The sequence below is a fragment of the Oryx dammah genome, unplaced genomic scaffold (assembly GCF_014754425.2).
Source record: "Oryx dammah isolate SB20612 unplaced genomic scaffold, SCBI_Odam_1.1 HiC_scaffold_25, whole genome shotgun sequence".
NCBI classification, from domain to species: Eukaryota; Metazoa; Chordata; class Mammalia; order Artiodactyla; family Bovidae; genus Oryx; species Oryx dammah.
Window position 1 is genome coordinate 105,240,777 of NW_024070209.1, and position 19,583 is coordinate 105,260,359.

The following is a 19,583-nucleotide window of genomic DNA, read 5'->3' on the forward strand; positions in this document are numbered from 1 at the left end:
GGTGTACCAGGTGGGGACAGGTGTGGCCACCTGAAGGGGTGTGGCTGGGCCTCCCAAAGTAGCAGGTCAGTGGCAGGGGGCGGCCTCGGGGTGCAGAGCACGGGCTTGTTTGCTGGCCGAAGGCTGGTTCTCCTGATGAGGAGGGCGTGTCAGGCCTTCCCATCAGGATGTGCTCCTGCCTCCTGGGGCCTCTGGCTTTCCTTGGTGCCTGGCCACGCTCCGGCTTCCTAACTGCAGTGGGGCCGTGCGGCTGGCCAGTGACAGCAGACCAGGCTGTCGTCCAGGCCCCGAATGAGGGGAATGCAGGCTATTGAGAGGGCTGGGGAAGAGGCCCACAGCTGTGCCCCCCTGCTTCTATCCTCACTGCCCCCCGACTGTCACACCCTCACATCTCCCCCTCCGTTACACCCTCACGGCCCCACCATCACACCCTCACACCCCCCCGTCACACCCTCACACCCCCCTGTCACACCCTCAAATCCCTCACCCGTCACACCCTCACGGCCCCCCGTTTGCCCTGTCACCCTCACGGCTCCCACACTCCTGCTGAGGATCCCGTGTCTGTCTCTTCACCCCTGACCGGAACACAGCTCCCGGGACTTTGCTGAAAAAGGCCCCTGTGGCTCTGAGCACAGAGGTCTCTTTGCTGTCTCGTCTGTGGCTGTTCGCTCTGTCCTGGGGGTGTCACACCCGCTGTCCCTGGTCCTGTCACCTGGGCCCTGCCGTGCTCCGCGCCCCCTGGACTGGCTTCCCCGGCCCAGGACAGGCGCTCAGGATCGGGGCCGGCCTGCAGGCCCCTGAGCCCGTGGGTGGAGCTCGCCCCTGTAACGGGGCCCCCGCGGGAATGGCTGCCCAACCCGGTGCCAGCAGCTGTGGCCTGGGGGCCTGGGCTCGGCACTGCTGCCGGCCCCCCGTGCCTGTGCGCGTGACTCAGAGAGCAGCTGGTCCTTGGTCCTTGGGGGTCCTCAGGGACCCCAGGGTCCCCCACTCTGAAAACCCCTGGGTTCCAGACCACTGGTCAGGCCACACAGCCGGAGCCTGCGAGTGTGAGTGCGAGTGCGGGGCCCTCCGTTGCCCAGAGGTCCCCGGGCCTGTTGGGAGCAGCGGCCTCTCCCCTGGCAGCCCGTGTCACGGGCGTCCTCATGGGCCTGAGGGGCCCGGTCCGCCGGCCTTGCTGGGCTGGTTCTGATGTGGGTGCGACGCCCGTGGGCCGGGGAACTCTGGTGGATTGTGACTGATGACTGCTTCTCTTGCGCAGGCGGTTCCGGCGAAGGGGGAGACCAAGCAGGACTGCGGCCTGGGCGCCGAGCTGCCGAGCGAAGGTAAGGGCGCCGGGGCCACGGGCCTGCAGGGCGGTCCCAGGAGCGGGGCCGCGGGCTCCCGGCCTGCTGGGAGGCAGAGGTCCCAGTCCCCAGGGCGCCGGGGCCAGCAGGGGCGGCTGCACGGGGTGTCTAGGCTTGGAAGCGCCCCGAGTTGCCCGGTGGTGGAGGGAGGCTAGCGAGGGCCTGGTGCCCAGGGAGCCTCTGGCCGCCCTGCACGGGGCCGCGCTGGGCCGACCGTGGGAGGTGAGCCCACTGTCCCACCCGAGCCTGCCGGGGGCCCTCCTGAGAGCAGCGTCCTGGCAGGACAGCACCCCCCGGGGCCCGCTGCACTCCTGCCCTGGGCATCTGCCTGCCTCTCGGCTGGGGACGAGACCAGGTGGGGGCCGAGGTCAGCCGAGCTTGCGGCTGTGGACGCCCGGCCGGGCCCTGGCCTCAGGGTGCGCAGACGCCGGGCCGAGCCTGCTGTGTGCGGGCAGCCGCTCCACCAGGCGCAGGCTGGGCCATCTTGGCAGACATGCAGGGAGACGGGGGCCGGTGTCCTACTGGGGCCCGGGGCGCCCCGTCCAGTGGCTGAGCCTCCCAGGACGTGGCCTCAGGTGGCCTGCTGGCGGCCACGTGCATGTGCGTCCTGAGCTGACGGGAACTCCGGTGGCCCTGCTCCCTCCCGGGCAGCGTCTCTGTCACCTTTCACATCCACGGGGACCTCTTTTGTGACCGTGCGTGCACGCCCAAGGGTGCCTGTGGGGGATGCAGAGTGTGGGCCTTGCGCCAGGGCTGGCAGCAGGCAGCCTCACGCTGGGAGGAAGGACCCGGGGCCCAGGCCACGGGGCACGGTCGTGTGGGCGACGGCACGTGATCGAAGCGCGTCAGATTCCAGGAGAGCTGCTGGGGCTCTGGGGCTGGGTGCGGGGGCTTGGGGGCCCTTGCTTCCCAAGACTGTCTTGGAGCCCCACCCCTTCCCAGGTCAGAAGCCGGTCCTGGGGGCCAGCTCGTGTCTGCCTTTGGTCCCAGGTGCCCGGCGTGCGCTGATGGACGGACATCCGTGGCCCTGCTTTGCTTACTGCCTCACTCGCGCCTGGGGGTGCAGCTCACAGCCCCTCTCTGCTGTCTCCAGCCAGCCACCCACTGTCCACTGTGCGGGGCCCCTGGAGCCCTGCCTCGGCGCTCTCCTCCGGCTGTGCTCTCCTCTCCCCTGGCATGCTGCCGTCCGGGGGCTCCTGCCCTCCCTCTGCCCTCCTAGGCCTTTTCCTAAAGAGCTTGAGGGTGCGTGCTGTGGGCCCCTCCACACGCGAGGCCCCTGAGCCCAGCCCTGGGGCCCTCCCGGGAGCCTCCAGACTGGTTGCCGAGGCGGCTGCCCTCCGCCCATCCCCGCAGCACCGGCTCGCGGGCCCCGTCTTTCTGGTCAGAGCCTTTCTGGTCAGAGCCGTCAGGGTTTGGAGTGTCCCCTGCTGACTGCTGACGCTGAGCATTTCTTGTTGTGCTTCTCAGCCTTCTGTATGTCTTCTTGGCAGAAATGTCAGTTCAGATACTTTGCCCGTAAAGTTGGTTATTGATTTTTAAAAATTTTATTTATTTTTTAATTGAAGGATAATTGCTTTACAGAGTTTTGCTGTTTTCTGTCAAACCCCAACATGAATCAGCCATAGGTTTACTTATATCCCCTCCCTCTTGAACCTCCCTCCCATCTCCCTCCCCACCCCACCCCCTAGGTTGATTTTCCTGAGACATACAGCTAATTCCCTTCGGCTGTCTGCTTTATATATGGTAATGTAAGTTTCCATTCCCTTGTAGCTCAGTCAGTAAAGAATCTGCCTGCAGTGTAGGAGACCCGGGTTCAAACCCTGGGTTGGGAAGATCCCCTGGAGAAGGAAATGGCAACCCACTCCAGTATCCTTGCCTGGAAAATCTCATGGACAATGGAGCCTGGTGGGCTGCAGTCCACGGGGTCGCAAAGAGTCGGGCACGACTGGGCGACTAATACTAATACTTAATGTAAGTTTCTACGTTACTCTTCCCATACATCTCACCCTCTCCCCCCTCCCCATGTCCGTAAGTCTGTCCTCTATGTCTGTTTCTCCATTGCTGCCCTGTAAAAAAATTCATTAGTACCATTTTTCTAGATTCTGTATATATGTGTTAGAATTTACCTTTCTGACTTAACTTCAGTCTAGGCTCATCCACCTCATTAGAACCGACTCAGACACATTCCTTTTTATGGCTGAGTGACATCCCATTGTGTATGTGCACGGCAGCGTCTGCGCCCGTGCACCTTGTCGAGGGACACCTGTGCCGTGGGCGGAGTGGCTCACGCTGCCCCCGTCAGAGAGTGGCTCCCACGCCCCAGCCGCCGTGAATAGTGCCCCAGTGACCCTGGGATGCATGTGAGCTTTCCAGGTTTGGTTTCCTCGGGGCCCATGATTAGGAGTGGGGTTGCTGGGTCATGTGGTGGGTTATTGATTTTATTGATGGATTGTCAGAGGCTTTTCAAAATACATTTAAGATACAAGTTCGTTATCAAATGCATGGTTTCAAATACTGCCTTCCCATCTGTACTTTGGCCACCTGATGCGCCGAGGATAAAATGGTTAGGTAGCATCATCAGCTCAGTGGGCGTGAGTTTGAGCAAACTCTGGGAGATAGTGGAGAACAGGGCAGCCTGGCGTGCTGTAGTCCTTGGGGTCGCAAAGGGTCAGACACGACTTAGTGACTGAACAACAATCTGCGGGTTATCTTTTCCCTTTCTTGACTGTGTTCTTGGAAGCACAATATGAAGTCCAGTTTATCTGGTTTTCTCTGGTTGCTTGTGCTTCTGTTACAGCATCTAAGAAACCATTGCTTCATCGAAAGTCATAAAGACTTATATCTGTGTTTTCATCTTAGACTTAGATCTTGGCTACGTTTTCAGTTAATTTTTGTATATGGTGTGAGTCAAGGGTCCAACTTCCTTCTGAGTTGCTTTCCCTGCGCATTTTAAAGTGAGGTTTTGGAGTTCCTCAGTATACTGATTGGAGCTTCAGTTAGGGTATCATTGAACTTAGAGGGTTAATTTGAGGTGACACGCATCTCTGTACTTTTGCCACCTCCATAGAGGCCTTGCATGATCTTGGTTAAATTTTATATCCTATTTTATAGTTTTCTGCTTTTGTGAATGCTATCTTATTTTTTCTCATGTTTTCTTCCCCAAAGTTAAGGCTGGCGTAGGAAAATGTCCTTGTTATTTGCACTTGATTTCAGGTCTGGCAGCCTCTCTGCACCCCTGTTTGACGTGCCTCTGCACCCCAGGTGTACGGGAGGGCTCGCCCCTTGTTGCCAGGCCTCTCACTTCACCTCTGCTCTTGTGGGGCCACCTGGGACCCCACTCTTGTGTGAACCTTAGTGGTGTTAATAGATGTCCTGACGTTGTTTCTGGTCTTACATGGAATCCGTGTAATGCTTCTGAATAAGTTACGTTTGCAGTAGATTGGCACACGGGCTTCTCCAAGCTGAGTAGGTTTTTCACCTGTTCTGTTTCGCTGAGGATTTTGAGATTGTACTTACTGCACTTGCGCTTCTGTGCTCAGGGGCCGGTGCTGCTGTGATGGACTTGTGGAAGTGCTGTGCTGTCACTTGGGGACAGAGCTGGTGGGTGGTGGGCTCCTGGACATGACCGCTGTCCCCTGCACCCAGTGCTGGAACTGTGGGCTTTCTCCTGCTGGTGGCAAGCGTGTTTCTTTGTTTATCAAGTTGTGGAGGAGATGAGCTTCAGAGACCAGAGGTTTGTTAAGCTCCTGACTGATGGACGGAACGCATCCTGTTTTGTTTTCTTCAGGTCTGTTCTTGGGCAGCTGCTCCGGAGACCTTGTTTTCTGTCTGAATCCTCTCCAGTTTTGTTTTCTAGCAGCGACTTTGTTCCTGGAGGATACTAAATCTGTGTCACATTCACAGACAAGCGGGTGTTTGTTTCAAGGACCGTGGCCCCGCCCCCTCCTCTGTTGGGGCTCGGGGCAGACTGCCCTCCCTCCCGGGGACAGGTCGTCGCCCACTCCATCAACTCACTGTTGAGACAGTGACTGTGCTGTACTTTGTATGTAGTCCGTCTGAAGTCCGTGAAGACACTTTACTGTGAGCACAGCAGTGGGACTCTGTTGGGGTCGCAGGTGGGCACCCCTGACTCTCGTTCTCTTTCTGCAGGGTCACCCATGGCTGCTGATGACGGCTCAGCGGAACAGCAGGGAGGGGAGGCCCCGGTGGCTGCAGACGGGGAGACCAATGGGTCCTGTGACCAGAGCAGCGCCAGCGGCCACGCAGCTGCTGTGAAGCACCCTCAGGAGAGCACGCGGGGCAGCCCGCAGGAGGGGGCCGGCCCGGGGGCCCGGATAGCGGAGAATGGGATTCTGGACAGAGACCCCGAGCTGGGGAGGCAGAACCACATCCGCTCTGACGGCTTCCCCCAGAGTCCTGTCGTCGGGAGCAACGGCTACTTCCTTGGCAAGGCCCCCTTGTCTGAGCCGCCACTGCGGGTGGCCAGCGCCCTGGCCTCCTCCCTGCCTGGCCACGCGGCGAAGACCCTTCCTGGTGGGGCTGGCAAAGGGAGGACTCCCGGTGCTTTTCCCCAGCCGCCGGCTGCTGTGCCAGCCAAGCCTGGGGAGGGCAGCAAGGACACAGAGGACAAGAAGGCCCCGGCCCCGGGCGCTGACGTCAAGGTCCACAGGGCTCGGAAGACCATGCCGAAGTCCATCCCGGGCCTGGTAACACGTCCCTGTTGGGAGGGCCTCTCCTGTCTGTCCGCTGTTGGTTTCGTGGAGGGGAGAGGCCGGGAAGAGGGCGTCACTCGCCAGGGTTGCCAGCTGGGTCCTGGCGGGTGATTGCCAGCCTGTCTCCGGGGCTTCCCTTGGTGTGCCCAGTCCACGGGTTGCTCCTCCCCCTCTTTGGGAGTCACTTTCTTGGGAGGCTCAGAACCCACCAGTCTCACGGGGGAGCAGGCAGTGGGGAGGGCAGTTAGGCCTGGAGCTGCGGGGCTGTCTGCTCCCAGGTGTGCAGTTACACCCTGGAGGTTCTTGGGCGTGTCACCTGCTGGTTCCTGAGGGCCTTCCCTGGGCCCCCACGGCCTGATGCACACCTGAGGCTGACGGTTCTGCGGCATCCCAAGCGCCTCCTCTCCAAACCCCCCCAACAACACCTCTTCCCCAGCCCTGCCCCAGCTCCTCCTCCCCAGCCCTGCCCTTCCATCACTTCCTCCCCGAGCCCCGCCCCCAGCTCTTCCCCAGCCCCGCCCTCCCATCACTTCCTCCCCGAGCCCCGCCCCCAGCTCCTCCTCCCGAGCCCCGCCCTTCCATCACTCCCTCCCCTAGCCCCGCCCCCAGCTCCTCCTCCCCGAGCCCCGCCTCTGCAGCAGCTCATTACCTTGTCCATCTCCCTCCTGTGTCCCCAGCGCTTCTGTCTTGCTGGTACTTTCACGCGTTGATGTTTTACATTTTGACAGTTTTTTTTTTTCATATCCAGTGTATATGATTGATTTTAAGTTAAGAATCTCTGTGTTCTCAGTTATATTTTGTTTTATCCTTCAAAAGATAGTCACAGATCTTCTGTAGTCTTGGTTGAAACTGCCGTTTCCTCACGTGGGGTTCTGCTTGGCCTCGGCGCCTCTTGCTCCGGCGGTTTCCCTCTGAAACGCCTTCCCGCCAGGAGTGTGCCCACCTTTGTGCTGTGGCTCCCTGTCCCCTGCCCACCCCCTGCCTTCTGTGGCTGGGCCGGAGGTGCTGGGAGCTGGGCCACTGCCCATGCAGTGGCTGGCCATGGCACGGCTTCTGCTCTTTGCAGGCGCCAAAGCTTAAAAACCTTTTAAATAACTATTCTCAGGGAGCCGCACAGGTGGTGCAGAGGGACCCCGGGACCCTGCCCAGGGCACAGCGTCATGGGTTTATGTGCCTACCTGGCACCACGAGGCGCCCGCTGTGGCCACCCCACCATCCCCATCCTGCGTGTCTGTTGGGCATCATTTCAGATGCTCCATAGCTCAGGATTATGGGACTTGAGGGCTTTCTTTCCTCACTCTGCACCCCCGACCTCGGCAGGCTGCGTCTGCAGGGCCCTCCTTTGCGCGTTGACAGGCCGTATGTGCTCTGTGGCGCTCGCCCATCCAGGGGTGTTTGGGAGGCTCCATTGCAGCCTCACTGCGCGCGGGTGCACGCTGCGCCTGGGCCGGCGCCCTTGCTCTGCGGGTGTCGGTGGGCTCCCTTGTCACATGCTGGCTGGCAGCCAGGCTTCATCTTTGCGCTTCTGAAGACCTACAGGCTCTTTAAGGAAAAGTTGTTCATTTTGATAAAGTTCAACTTATACAGTTCAGTTCAGCTCAGTTGTGTCCAACTCTTTACTACCCCCATGGATTCCCTGTCTGTCACCAACTCCGGAGTTCACTCCAACTCATGACCATTGAGTCGGTGATGCCATCCAACCATCTCATTCTCTGCCGTCCCCTTCTCCTCCTGCCCCCAATCTTTCCCAGCATCAGGGTCTTTTCCGATGAGTCAGCTCTTGGCATCAGCTGGCCAAAGTAGTGGAGTTTCAGCTTCAACATCAGTCTTTCCAATGAACACCCAGGACTGATCTCCTTTAGGATGGACTGGCTGGACCTCCTTGCAGTCCAAGGGACTCTCAAGAGTCTTCTCCAACAGCACAGTTCAAAAGCATCAATTCTTCAGCGCTCAGCTTTCTTTATAGTCCAACTCTCACATTCATACCTGACCATTGGAAAAACCATAGCCTTGACTAGATGGACCTTTGTTGGCAAAGTAATGCCTCTGCTTTTAATATGCTGTCTAGGTTGGTCATAACTTTCCTTCCAAGTAGTAAGCATCTTTCAGTTTCATGGTGGTGGTAATTTTGGAGCCCCCCAAAATAAAGTCTGCCGCTGTTTCCACTGTTTCCCCATCTATTTGCCATGAAGTGATGGGACTGGATGCCATGATGTTCGTTTTCTGAATGTTGAGCTTTAAGCCAACTTTGCCACTCGCCTCTTTCACGTTCATTAAGAGGCTCTTTAGTTCTCCTTCACTTTCTGCCGTAAGGGTGGTGTCATCTGCATATCTGAGGTTATTGATATTTCTCCCGGCAATCTTGATGCCAGCTTGTGCTTCACCCAGCCCGGTGTTTCTCATGATGTACTCTGCATATAAGTTAAATAAGCAGGGTGACAATATACAGCCTTGATGTACTCCTTTTCCTGTTTGGAACCAGTCTGGTTTTCCATGTCCAGTTCTAACTGTTGCTTCCTGACCTGCATAAGATTGCTCATGAGGCAGGTTAGGTGGTCTGGTATTCCCATCTCTTTCAGAATTTTCCACAGTTTATTGTGATCCACACAATCAAAGGCTTTGGCATAGTCAATAAAGCAGAAACAGAACTTATACAGTACTTTTCTGTTAAGACTCTGCTTTTGGTATCATGCCTGAAAGCTCTTTGGCCAGCCCTAAATCCTGAAGAGTTTCTCTACTTTTCATAGCTTTGTAGTTTTACGTGAACTTTAAGTATGTGTGTGTGTTAGTTACCCAGTCGTGTCCGACTCTTTGTGACGCCGTGGGCTGTAGCCTGCCAGGCTCCTGTGTCCATGGGATTCTCCAGGCAAGAATACTGGAGTTGTCTGCCATTCCCTTTTCCAGGGGAATCTTCCCAACCCAGGGACTGAACCTGGGTCTCCCGAATTGCAGACAGACTCTTTACCACAGAGCAGCCAGGGGAGCCTTAAGCACGTGACCTGTCGTGGGTTCAGTTTGTATTAGACTTGAGGCTTAAGGTGAAGTTTGTTTATTTGCCTACCATTTTTTGGACCACCATTATCGATTTTAAAACGCATGTCGGAAGATTGTATGTTATTTATGTATCTCATTGAAATTACGCTCTGACCCCATCCCCACTTGTAGAATTCTGCTCTATTGCAGGTTATTCCCGAAAGTGTTGACTATCGCTGTTGCGTTCCTCCAGGGGAAAAAAGCGATTCGAAATTCAATTTCAAGAAACACCTCTGACCATAGCATTCATCTGAGGGTTAGCTTTGTTCTGGTGGAGTTGCTGTGATTGCTGTTAGTACACAGTCAGTTGCAGCGCTCATCATTGTGTTGGCAGTTGCTGAGCACACTCAGGCTGTTGCAGGGAAAGGAAAGAGAACGGTGCTGAGGCTTCAGAAGCTGATTTGCTGAAGGCCATGCTCGCCTCCTTCACACACTGGTAACTCCTTCTGCTTCCCAGACCCCTGCGAGAGGAGGGGACTGGAGATGTGTAGACTGGGGGCCCTCCTGGCCCCCAGACCCATACCTGGCCTCTCCTGACTCCTGGCTTTTCTGCTCTCCAGACCCTGCTCGGTCTTGTTCGATTTTCTCAGGAAAGCATGTTTTATTGAAAATTGAGTTTTGAAAACAAACATGTTGCATGTTTATGACAAGAAATCTATCTTCCGTTAAAAGTTTAAAAATGCAGGGTTTTTCACAGCTGGGCGGCCTCATGTCCCCACGCGAGGCAGAACCACTTTCCTCTTGGATGGTGGTGTCCACACCATCAGACTCATCAGCTCAGGGTTACGTTAGCCCCTGTTCACACAAAGGAGGTGAGGGAGGCCCTTGTGTCCCACGCCGGCACGCTGTGTAGACTGGCTCCCTGACTGACTCGAGTTCACTCTTGAACTGTGGTGTTGGAGAAGACTCTTGAGAGTCCCTTGGACTGTAAGGAGATCTAACCAGTCCATTCTAAAGGAGATCAGCCCTGGGTGTTCTTTGGAAGGAATGACGCTAAAGCTGAAACTCCGGTACTTTGGCCACCTCATGCGAAGAGTTGAGTCATTGGAAAAGACTGTGATGCTGGGAGGGATTTGGGGGCAGGAGGAGAAGGGGACGACAGAGGATGAGATGGCTGGATGGCATCACTGACTCGATGGACGTGAGTCTGAGTGAACTCCTGGAGATGGTGGTGGACAGGGAGGCCTGGAGAGCTGTGATTCATGGCGTCGCAAAGAGTCAGACACGACTGAGCGACTGAGCTGAACTGAACTGAACTGAACATATAATTTACCATTGTAGCCATGTTTAAGTGCCCAGCCATCACCCTGTCGTCCCAGAGCTTGCTCATTTCCCCAAACTGACCCTCTGACCTTGCTAGACTCACTTCCCTCCCCTCCTCTCCTCCAGCTCTGTCTCTGCCCCACCCCCGCTACACACAGACACAGACACACACACACAGAGACAGACAGACAGACAGACAGACAGACACACACACCCACCCACCACTCTGTATCTACTCTCTGTCTCAGATTGACAATCAGTGGTGCTTGGTCCTTCGTACAAACAAGTTCAAGTTCAGTCGCTCAGTTGTGTTCGACTCGTTGCGACCCCATGGACTGCAGCACGCCAGGCTTCCGTCTTATCACCAACTCCCGGAGCTTTCTCAAACTCATGTCCATCAAGTCGGTGATGCCATCCAACCATCTCGTCCTCAGTGGTCTCCTTCTCCTCCGGCCTTCAGTCTCTCCCAGCATCAGAGTATTTTCCAATGAGTCAGCTCTTGTTATCAGGTGGCCAAAGTATTAGAGTTTCAGCTTCAGCATCAGTCGTTCCAATGAGTATTCAGGACTGGTTTTCTTTAGGATGGACTGGTTGGATCACCTTGCTGTCCAAAATAGTCTCAAGAGTCTTCTCCAGCAGCACAGTTTAAAAGCATCAGTTCTTTGGCACTCAGCTTTCTTTATAGTCCACCTCTCACATCCATACATGACTACATGACTCCTGGAAAAAGCATAGCTTTGACTAGAGGGACCTTTGTTGGCAAAGTAATATCTCTGCTCTTTAATATGCTATCTAGGTTGGTCATAGCTTTTCTTCCAAGGAGCAGGCGTCTTTTAATTTCATGGCTGCAGTCACCATCTGCAGTGATTCTAGAGCCCGAGAAAAGTCTGTCACTGTTTGTATTGTTTTCCTCATCTATTTGCCAGGAAGTGATGGGACAAAGATCCTTCATACAGGGATATGTCCTTTTGTGTCCAGCTTATTCCACGCTGCACAGGGTCCTCGAGAGTCGTCTGCACTATCTCAGCGCATCCCTCCTTTTCAAGGCTGAGCGATATTCCACTGCACGCGTGTCCGTGTACACACCACACACGCTTGGTTTATCCACTCTCCCTCGTCGGGCACTTGGGCTGCCTCCTCACTCATCTGCTGAGGACCCACTGGTACAAAGAGCGCTTCTGGCCTCTGCTTTCGGTTCTTGAGAGTGTGCGCCCAGAAGTGGGATCGCAGGATCGTGTGGTAGTTCCGTCCCCTCTGGAAGAGCTGCCACGCTGCTGTCCGCGGCGTCTGCGCTCTGCCCCCTCCCGCAGCGCGCGGAGGTCCTTGCCAGCACGTGGTGCTCTCTGTCGCTGGATAGACGCCGTCCCAGGAGTGCGAGGTGGTCCCACTGCAGTTCTGAGTTGTTTTCCTGATGGTCAGTGACGCTGAGCGTCGTTTCACGTGCTTTTTGGCCCTGTGTGTGTCGTCTTTGGAGAAGTCTCTGTTCATATGCTCTGCCCATTTTTAAATTGAGCTCTTTGTTGGGATGTAGAGTTACTGCATATTCTAGGCGTGAACCCTCTATCGGATAGATGCTTTGGAAATGTTTTCTCCCGTTCTGTAGGTTGTCTTTTCATTTTGTTGGTTGTCTTTTGAGGCACAGAAATTTAAAAAGTCTTAATTGAAGTATAATTGAGTTACAGTATTATATTAGTTTCAAGTATACAGCATAGTGATTAAGTGTTTTTATATGTTACAAGATGATCACCAGGATAAGTCTCGTTGCAGTCGGTCGCCGTGCCGTTATTGCACAGCGTTGTTGACTGTACCCTGCACGCTGTGTGTCGGGCCTCCGTGGTTCACTGATCACATAACTGGAGGTTGGTGCCTCGTCATCCCCTCCATCTGCTCTGTCCGTCCCCCGCCGTCTCTGCCCCTCTGTCTGTTGTCTGCGTCTGTGCGTGTGTTTCTTGTTGTTGTGTTTGTTGATGCTTTCTGCTTTTGGATTCTCCGTGTGCGTGGCATCGTGGTGTTCGTCTCCCCGCCTCATCTGGCGGCGCGCCTCTGGACCCAGCGCCGTCACCGGCAGCGAGGCTTCGTCCTTCCTTGCGGCCGGGCAGTGTCCCCCTGTGCGTGCTGAACCCCGCGTCCCCTCACCCGTCTGTCTGTTGACGGCACCCGGCCTGCTTGTGCGTCGAGGCTGTCACAGACAGCGCTGCGCTGAGTGTGCGCCGCAGTTACCTTTGTGAATTGGTGGTTTGGGGTCTTCTGGGCGAATATCCAGGAGTGGGGTTTCTGGGTCATGTGGTAGTTTCTGTTTTTAATTTCCTGAGGAATCCCCATAGTGTCTGCACCAGTTGACGTTCCCGTTGATGGGCGCCAGGGTTCCGTTTTCTACACGTCCTCTCCGGCATTTGCGATTTGCCGTCTTGGGATAATGGCCATTCTGACAGACATTAGGGGATATCTCGTGGTAGTTTTGATCTATAAGAAATTTTTGTTTTCACTAAAGTCTGATTTACCTTTTTTCCTTTTGTTGCCTGTGTCCTTGTTGTAATATGGAAGGGGTTGTCACCAAGCCCAACGTGACTCTTCCGCCTTGTTTTTTCCTACAAGTTTCCTCGTTGAGGCCTTTGACGCATTGAGTTCACCTCTGTCAGTGGAGTAAGGCGAGGGTCCTCCTGCGTCCACCCTTTTGCAGGCGGCTGCCCCATTTCCCAGCCCTGTATGTTGCGGGAGCGGCCTGCTGTGTGTGCAGGCACGTGCGGTTCAGCCGTGTCGGGCCGAGGTCGGGCTGTCCAAAGGCTGTTGGCGACTCGGGGAGCGTGCGGTGGGGGCACGTGCGTGGCATCTGGAGCGAAGGTGGGGGTGCCGGCGTTGACCTCGCCCGGGAAGGCTGAGGCCAGGACACTGAGGAAGTGGGTAAAACTCAGCAAAGGAACCTTAAAGACGTGGCGTGGTGATGCCGTGGGGTGAAGCCCTCTGGGGGCGCCCCGCGGGAAAGGCGCTTCCGCAGAGCTTCCTGGGCGTCTCTCGCGAGTGACACACGTCGCCCGGGCCACAGGCTGGCCAGCTCTCTGCCGCTTCCCTGGAGACGCAGACTCTGCTCCGCTCCCCGCCGCCGCCGCGCTCCTCCTCGGCCCAGCCCGTCCTCGTGGGGGCCGGGGGACGGAGGCGGCTGGTTCTGTGCCACCGGCCTGCGCGCCGGTGCGTCTGCCGCCTGTGCGTCACTGCGGCCGGTTGTGCGTCCGCCGGCAGTGCGTGTCTGCCGGTGCGTCTGCCGGCTGTGCGTCTGTTGGTTGTGTGTCTGCCGCTTGCACGTCTCTGCCGCCGGTGCGCCTGCCGGCTGTGCGTCCGCCGGCTGTGCGTCTCTGCTGCCTGTGCGTCTGTTGGTTGTGTGTCAGCGTCGGTTGTGTGTTGGGGCCGCCTGTGTGTCTTGTCAGTCGTGTCTCTTGGTTGTGCGGCTCTGCCGCCTGTGTGTCATTGTTGGCTGTCTCTATTTTGAAGCACGCGGCGAGTAAGGACCCCAGGGAAGGCCGGGACGCCCGCGACCGCGAGGAGCCGAAAGAGGAGCTGAGCAGGGGCGCCTCGGAGTCTGCACGCCAGCAGCTTTCACCCCCCTTCCCGTCCCTTCACCAGTCGCTACCTCAGAACCAATGCTACGTGGCCACCGCAAAGGCCCAGACAGGTAAAAGGGGCCCGCCGCGCTCCGGGGTGTCCGCCGGCTCCGGGGTGCCCGCCGCGCTCCGGGGTGTCCGCCGGCTCTGGCCTCGCCCGGCCCGTCGCTGCCTCTGCTGCCCTCCAGCTCCCAGACGAAGGTCGCTTTCAGGCTGACGGTCTGCGGCCGTGGTTCGGTGGGGTGGGCGCTCTAGGTCTGGGGTGGCGGTCAGTTCAGGGGCTGAGTGCCGGGGCCCGGCGTGTGGGACGGCCCCTCCTGCGTCGGAGGTGGGCACGCCAGGTCCCCGGTGGGCCTTTCTGGAGAGGGGATGGCTCCTGAGGGGCTGCGGGGGGAAAGCCGTGGAGCCCACTCCCTCTGGAGACTGGACTTCTCGGGACAGACGGGCTCTCTGCCAGGCCCTGGGCTTATGGGTGAGGGCCACTCAGACTGCGAGGGGCCCCCGGGGTGGGGTGGGGTGGGGGCGCCCTCTTGTTGCCTGTCAGGAGTTTGATTTCAGACCTGAGTCTCTGTGAAGGAGCCCCCGTTTCGCCACGGGCGCAGTCACCCAGCAAGGGGCGCTTGCCTCTCTCCGTCATGGCAGTTGCAGACCTGGGCCCCTTGGTGTGTGCTTGCCACGCGTGGCGCCCTCCCACATGGCCACCTGGGAGGTGCTTCTGGCCAGGCGTCCTGCCGTCCCCTGGAGCGTGTGGTCAGTCTGGAGTGTCCCTGGGGTCTCAGCTGTCTTCTGGACCGCCCCCGAGGCCCATGTCCTCGCTGCGTCCCTCTGGGGGTGGGGACCCCGGGGTCACCGTCCTGTGTGTCTCAGGAGGTGGGGCCTAAAGGACTGCGTGGTCCGCTCCTCCTGCTTGGCGGCGTGGGCGTCTGGGGACGTCCTCCGGGACTGACCGCTCAGCGTGGCCTTCCTCTCTGTTGTCCCCTCTCGCCTTCCCTGGAGCTTCTGGGGCAGTGCAGGGCTTCCTCTCCAGCTGTGCCTCTGTCTCAGCTCGTGGGCCCTCCTGTGCGTCTCCCGTCCATCACTGTCATGCCAGTCTGGCTCCTGAGTCCCCTCGATGCTGAGGACTTCCTGCCTTCTCCAGGTGGACCTGGCCCGTCTTGTCCTTCCTGGTCCTGGGCCCAGCCTTGTCTCCAGGGAGCTCATATTCTGTTCGTTGAAATGCAGTGGTTGGTTAGAAAACAGGGTCAGTCTATCTTCCCACCGCCCCTAGGAATTATTGTTAAATAATAATAGAGTCTCAGCGAGATAGACTGGCAGCTCTCTGTGAAGCGGCACCCATGTGTGTGGGGGGCTCGGCAACAAAGTCAGGGGCTGGTGCTTCTGTTGAAAAGGAAAGATTGGGGACTTCCTCATGGTCCAGGGGTTAGGATTTGATGCTTTCCCTGCTGAGGGCGTGGGTTCAATCCCTGGTCAGGGAAGTAAGATCCTGCAAGCCCGGTGGTGCTGGCGGAAGGGGTGGGAAGAGTTCAGATTCTTTCCGTTTGAGTTCTGTCATTTCCTCATCCGTTCAGGACAAGTGCTCTAAGCAGAAACACTTAGACTGTAGTAGTTTCCCATGGGAGTCCTTCCTGCCTTCTCTGCAGGCTGGAGATGGGGCCCCACAGGCTCAGGATTGTGGATATGTCTTGGTGCCCAGACCCTCCCGTAGCCTGCGGCCCTGCTCCTCGGGCGGCACAGTCTCCCCTGCTCTGCCCGTGGCCTTTTTGCCGCGTGGCCGTGGCTGATTTGGACGGCGCCCCTGTGGCCTGGGAGCGGGCGACCTCTGTCCATCTAGTCCTTCACATACGCCTCCCCTACTTCTGTGCCACCTCCTGTCCGTGTTAGACTTGCCTCGGGACGTTCATGATTTCAAGTCGTCCCTTCTTGTTCCCACTTTAAGTCATGGTGGTGAGAACCCTGGAGGGCCTGTGCGTGCTGTTCAGCCTCAGCACAGGCTGGGCAAACTTCAGATTTGCATGAAGCTCACAACCCCCCTGCCTCCCAGGGTCGCCGGGAGGCCTGCTCGGGGCTCGCCTGTGCCCGTCGCACGCGTGGATGGCATCGTGTCTCCGCGCGCTCCCCTGCAGGCTGCGTGCCGCCGGCTCTTGTGTCCTGGCCCCCGTGTGACCAGCCGTCTTTTTCTCCAGTGTCCCCTTCCCGTGTTTCATAGAACTTAAACGTGAGGCGTTTCTCTCAGTCCTTTCGAGGAGTTCCTCCATGTGAAAGCAGTGGTTTTCAGATTTTTTTAAAAAACAACTCTTGAAACTTCTTACAAAAAGAAAACATCCTAGGAACCTTCATTCCAAAGCAGTGAACTCGGGGCTGCCTTGCCCAGAACAGCGTCAGTGGCCACAAGCCCTGCCGCCCCTGCTTGGTCCTGCGACCACTGCACTTGCCTGGAAGCCCTGCTCCCGGCCCGCCCACGCGCCCTCGTGTGCAGGGACAGGGCGCTGAGCAGTCGTGGGGTTCTGACCGAGGACGGAGGGTCCTGGTGACCAGGGCCTGTCCGCCACGGCCGGCTCGTGAGCGCCCTCTGCACGGCTCGGTGTCCCTTGCGAACAGATTGCGTGGTCCATGGTGGGTTTTCTGCTTTCTCTGTGCAACTTACGACACTGTTGTGGGTGCTGATGGTATTTTGGTGATCAGCCTGCCTTTAAAAACGTTTGAATGGCATTTCTTTTCTTCTCTTGTCCCCTTTTGACTTTTTTTCTTTTTAGCTTGCTTGCCTTTTGTTTTAGCAGCTGCAGTATCTCGGAAGAAAAAGCGAAGAATGGGGACCTATAGCCTGGTTCCTAAGAAAAAGACCAAAGTGTTGAAGCAGAGGACGGTGATTGAGATGTTTAAGAGCATAACTCATTCCACGGGGGGCTCCAAGGTAAGGGGTGTGCCAGGCTGTGGGGGGCCCTCCACCTCTCTGCTCTGCTCCAGGGCAGCCCGTGCCATGCCCACTGGGAGGGGAGTCAGGCGGTCCCGATGTTGCGTCTGCCCTCTTCCAGGGGGAGAAGGATCTGAGTGACGGCTCCCTCCACGTGAACGGTGAGAGCCTGGACCTGGACTCAGAGGAGGACGACTCGGAGGAGCTGGACGAGGATGAGGACCAGGGTGGCCCGCCAGCAGCTGCGTTCCCCGCTGAGGATGGCAGGGCCTCCAAGGATGGCGTGCTGGCACCTGACCGCAGCCAGAAGGTGGGTGGCACGCACACCCGACCTCAGTCCTGGGTGAGGGGCTAGAGGCCGTGTGCACTTCGGGGCCTTAAGAAAGCCCTGCTTGCTTCTGGCTGCGATTCTTGGGTTTCGTCTCTCTTGGGTCTTTGGACAGTCTGTTTTCCTCAGAGCACTGCTTGTCTTTCTGGGCAGTGCTCCCGGCAGTAAACGTCTTGTCTCTAGACACTGGAGTGACAGGAACAGTGTCGTAAAGACCTGCTCTGCCAGCTATGCTGACCCAGGGCCTGTACAGCCTGCCCTTGGCCCTGGCTTGGTGTCCTGGGCACCCGCCCCGGGTGCGGTCTTCCTGCAGGCGAGGACTCCGTACTCCGTTCTTCCTGCAGGCCTGTGGGGCGGTTACGTGTGCGGGCGTGCTTGACAAGCTCGGGTGTGCAGAGTGGTGGTCCCGGCGGTGCGCCGTCCGGCGTGGTGCGGGGTCCCCATGGGCAGCGGGAGCAGACCTGGGCAGAGCGGTTCTTGGTGTTCGGGCCTTCCGGTCGGGGGACGGATGCGCTGGAGCAGGAGCAGCAGCCGTGGCTGAGAGTCAGGCAGACGCAGAGCCTGGTTTTCCCGCCACCGCTGTGTGTCAGATCCGTCTGAGGAAACCCTGGGCCACCTTTGGGTGACTCAGACGCCATATCTGACGAGTTACTCTGAACTAAGGGTGGGCAGAGACGATGTGGTGAGTTTCTTGCAGCAGTGACTTTTTGGAAGTGTATGATCTTGTTGACTAGCCTTTTGCACTTTGCGATAGCCCCGTGGGTATAGATTTTGATGTGTGTGAAGGGTTTTTGTTCAGCCTCTGGAGTTCGGGAGTGCCCTATTGTTCAGACACTCAGTCGTATCCAATTCTTTGCGACTTCGTGGACTGCTGCAAGCCAGGCTCCTGTCCTCCACTCTCTCCCAGAGTTTGTTCATATTCATGTCCATGGTGTCGATGGTGCCATCCAACCATCTCATCCTCTGTTGCCCGCTTCTCGGGTCGCCCTCAGTCTTTCCTAGCATAAGGGTCTTTTCCAGTGTGTCGGCTCTTTGCATCTGGTGGCCAAAGTATTGGAGCTTTAGCTTCGGCAGCAATCGTTCCAGTGAATATTTGGGACTGCTCTCCTTTAGGCCTGACTGATCTTCTTGCCGCCCACGGGCCTCTCAGGAGTCTCCTCCACAGTTCAAAAGCGTCAGTTCTTCAGCAGGCAGCCTCCTTTATGGTCCAGTGCTCACATCGGTACACGACTGCGGGAAAAACCATACCTTTACTTTGTGGACCTTTGTCGGTAGAGTAATGCCTCTGCTGTTTAACACTCAGTCTAGATCTGTCAGAGCTTTTCTTCCAAGGAGCGAGTGTCTCTTGATTTCATGGTTGCAGTCCCCATCCACCGTGATTTGGGAGTTCAAGAAAATAAAGTCTGCCACTGTTTCCACTTTCCCCATCTATTTGCTGTGGAGTGATGGGATCAGATGCCATGATCTTGGATTTAAGCCAGCATTTTTAGTCTCGTCTTTCACCCTCATCAAGAGACTCTTTAGATCCTCTTTGCTTTCTGCTATTTGAGTGGTATCACCTGCATATCTGAGGTTGTTGGTATTTCTCCCAGCATGCTTGATTCTATCTTGTAGTCATCTAGCCAAGCACGATGTACTGCGCACATAACTTAAATCACTATACAGCCTTGATGCACTCCTTTCCCAGCTTTGAACCAGTCCACTGTCCCATGTCCCGTTCTAACTGCTGCTTCTTGACCTGCTACACGTTTCTCAGGAGGCAGCTCAGGTGGTCTGGTGTGCCCGTCTCTTGAAGAGTGTTTCGGCTTGTTGTGGTCCAGACAGTCAGAGGCCTTAGTGTGGTCCGTGAAGCAGAAGGAGATGTTCCCTTGTCTTTTTCTGGTGTTGCTTAACTTTCAGAATCGTTGTAGCCACTTATGCCAGTTCTACTTGTCCAGGAGGTTTGGGGGCCAAATTTTAAATGCTGTCCCAGCCCCTGAGGTGTAATTATTCAAAAATAAATTGGTAGAAAATGCTAACACTAGAGATTTAAATTTTAAAATCACTTAAGATACCATTTGTTATTGTTCCTCTGTCCTGTAGAATCATAGGAGGAAGCAGTTTCCTAGCGCGCGTGCGTGCGTGTGTGTGTGTGTGTGTGTGTGTGTGAGAGAGAGAGAGAAGGTTGCTCAGCCTAGCCCGTGTGTGTGTGTGTGTGTGTGTGTGCGTGTGAGAGAGAGAGAGAGCGAGAGAGAAGGTTGCTTAGCCTAGCCCGTGTGTGTGTGTGTGTGTGAGAGAGAGAGAGAGAGAGAGAGAGGGAGAGGGAGAGAAGGTTGCTCAGCCTAGCCCGTGTGTGTGTGTGTGTGTGAGAGAGAGAGAGAGAGAAGGTTGCTCAGTCGTATCCGACTGTCTGTGTCC

The 19,583-nt window shown here is 56.8% G+C and overlaps 1 protein-coding gene across 5 annotated transcripts in view; it reads left to right on the forward strand.

The window, feature by feature from the left end:
- The first annotated feature begins 1,205 nt into the window (after window positions 1–1,205).
- The window catches only part of EHMT1 (euchromatic histone lysine methyltransferase 1), a 69,512-nt gene continuing 51,134 nt past the window's right edge, over window positions 1,206–19,583 (forward strand). For 2 of the 5 annotated variants that reach the window (XM_040224916.1, XM_040224919.1), the window contains exons 1-5: window positions 1,206–1,322; window positions 5,493–6,049; window positions 13,838–14,018; window positions 16,701–16,858; window positions 16,980–17,168. In XM_040224916.1, coding sequence (XP_040080850.1) covers window positions 1,238–1,322; window positions 5,493–6,049; window positions 13,838–14,018; window positions 16,701–16,858; window positions 16,980–17,168 — 1,170 coding nt within the window. In that variant the 5' untranslated portion in view covers window positions 1,206–1,237. The remainder of the gene's footprint in view (window positions 1,323–5,492; window positions 6,050–13,837; window positions 14,019–16,700; window positions 16,859–16,979; window positions 17,169–19,583) is intronic. The other 3 variants (XM_040224917.1, XM_040224920.1, XM_040224918.1) reach the window with 2 other exon arrangements.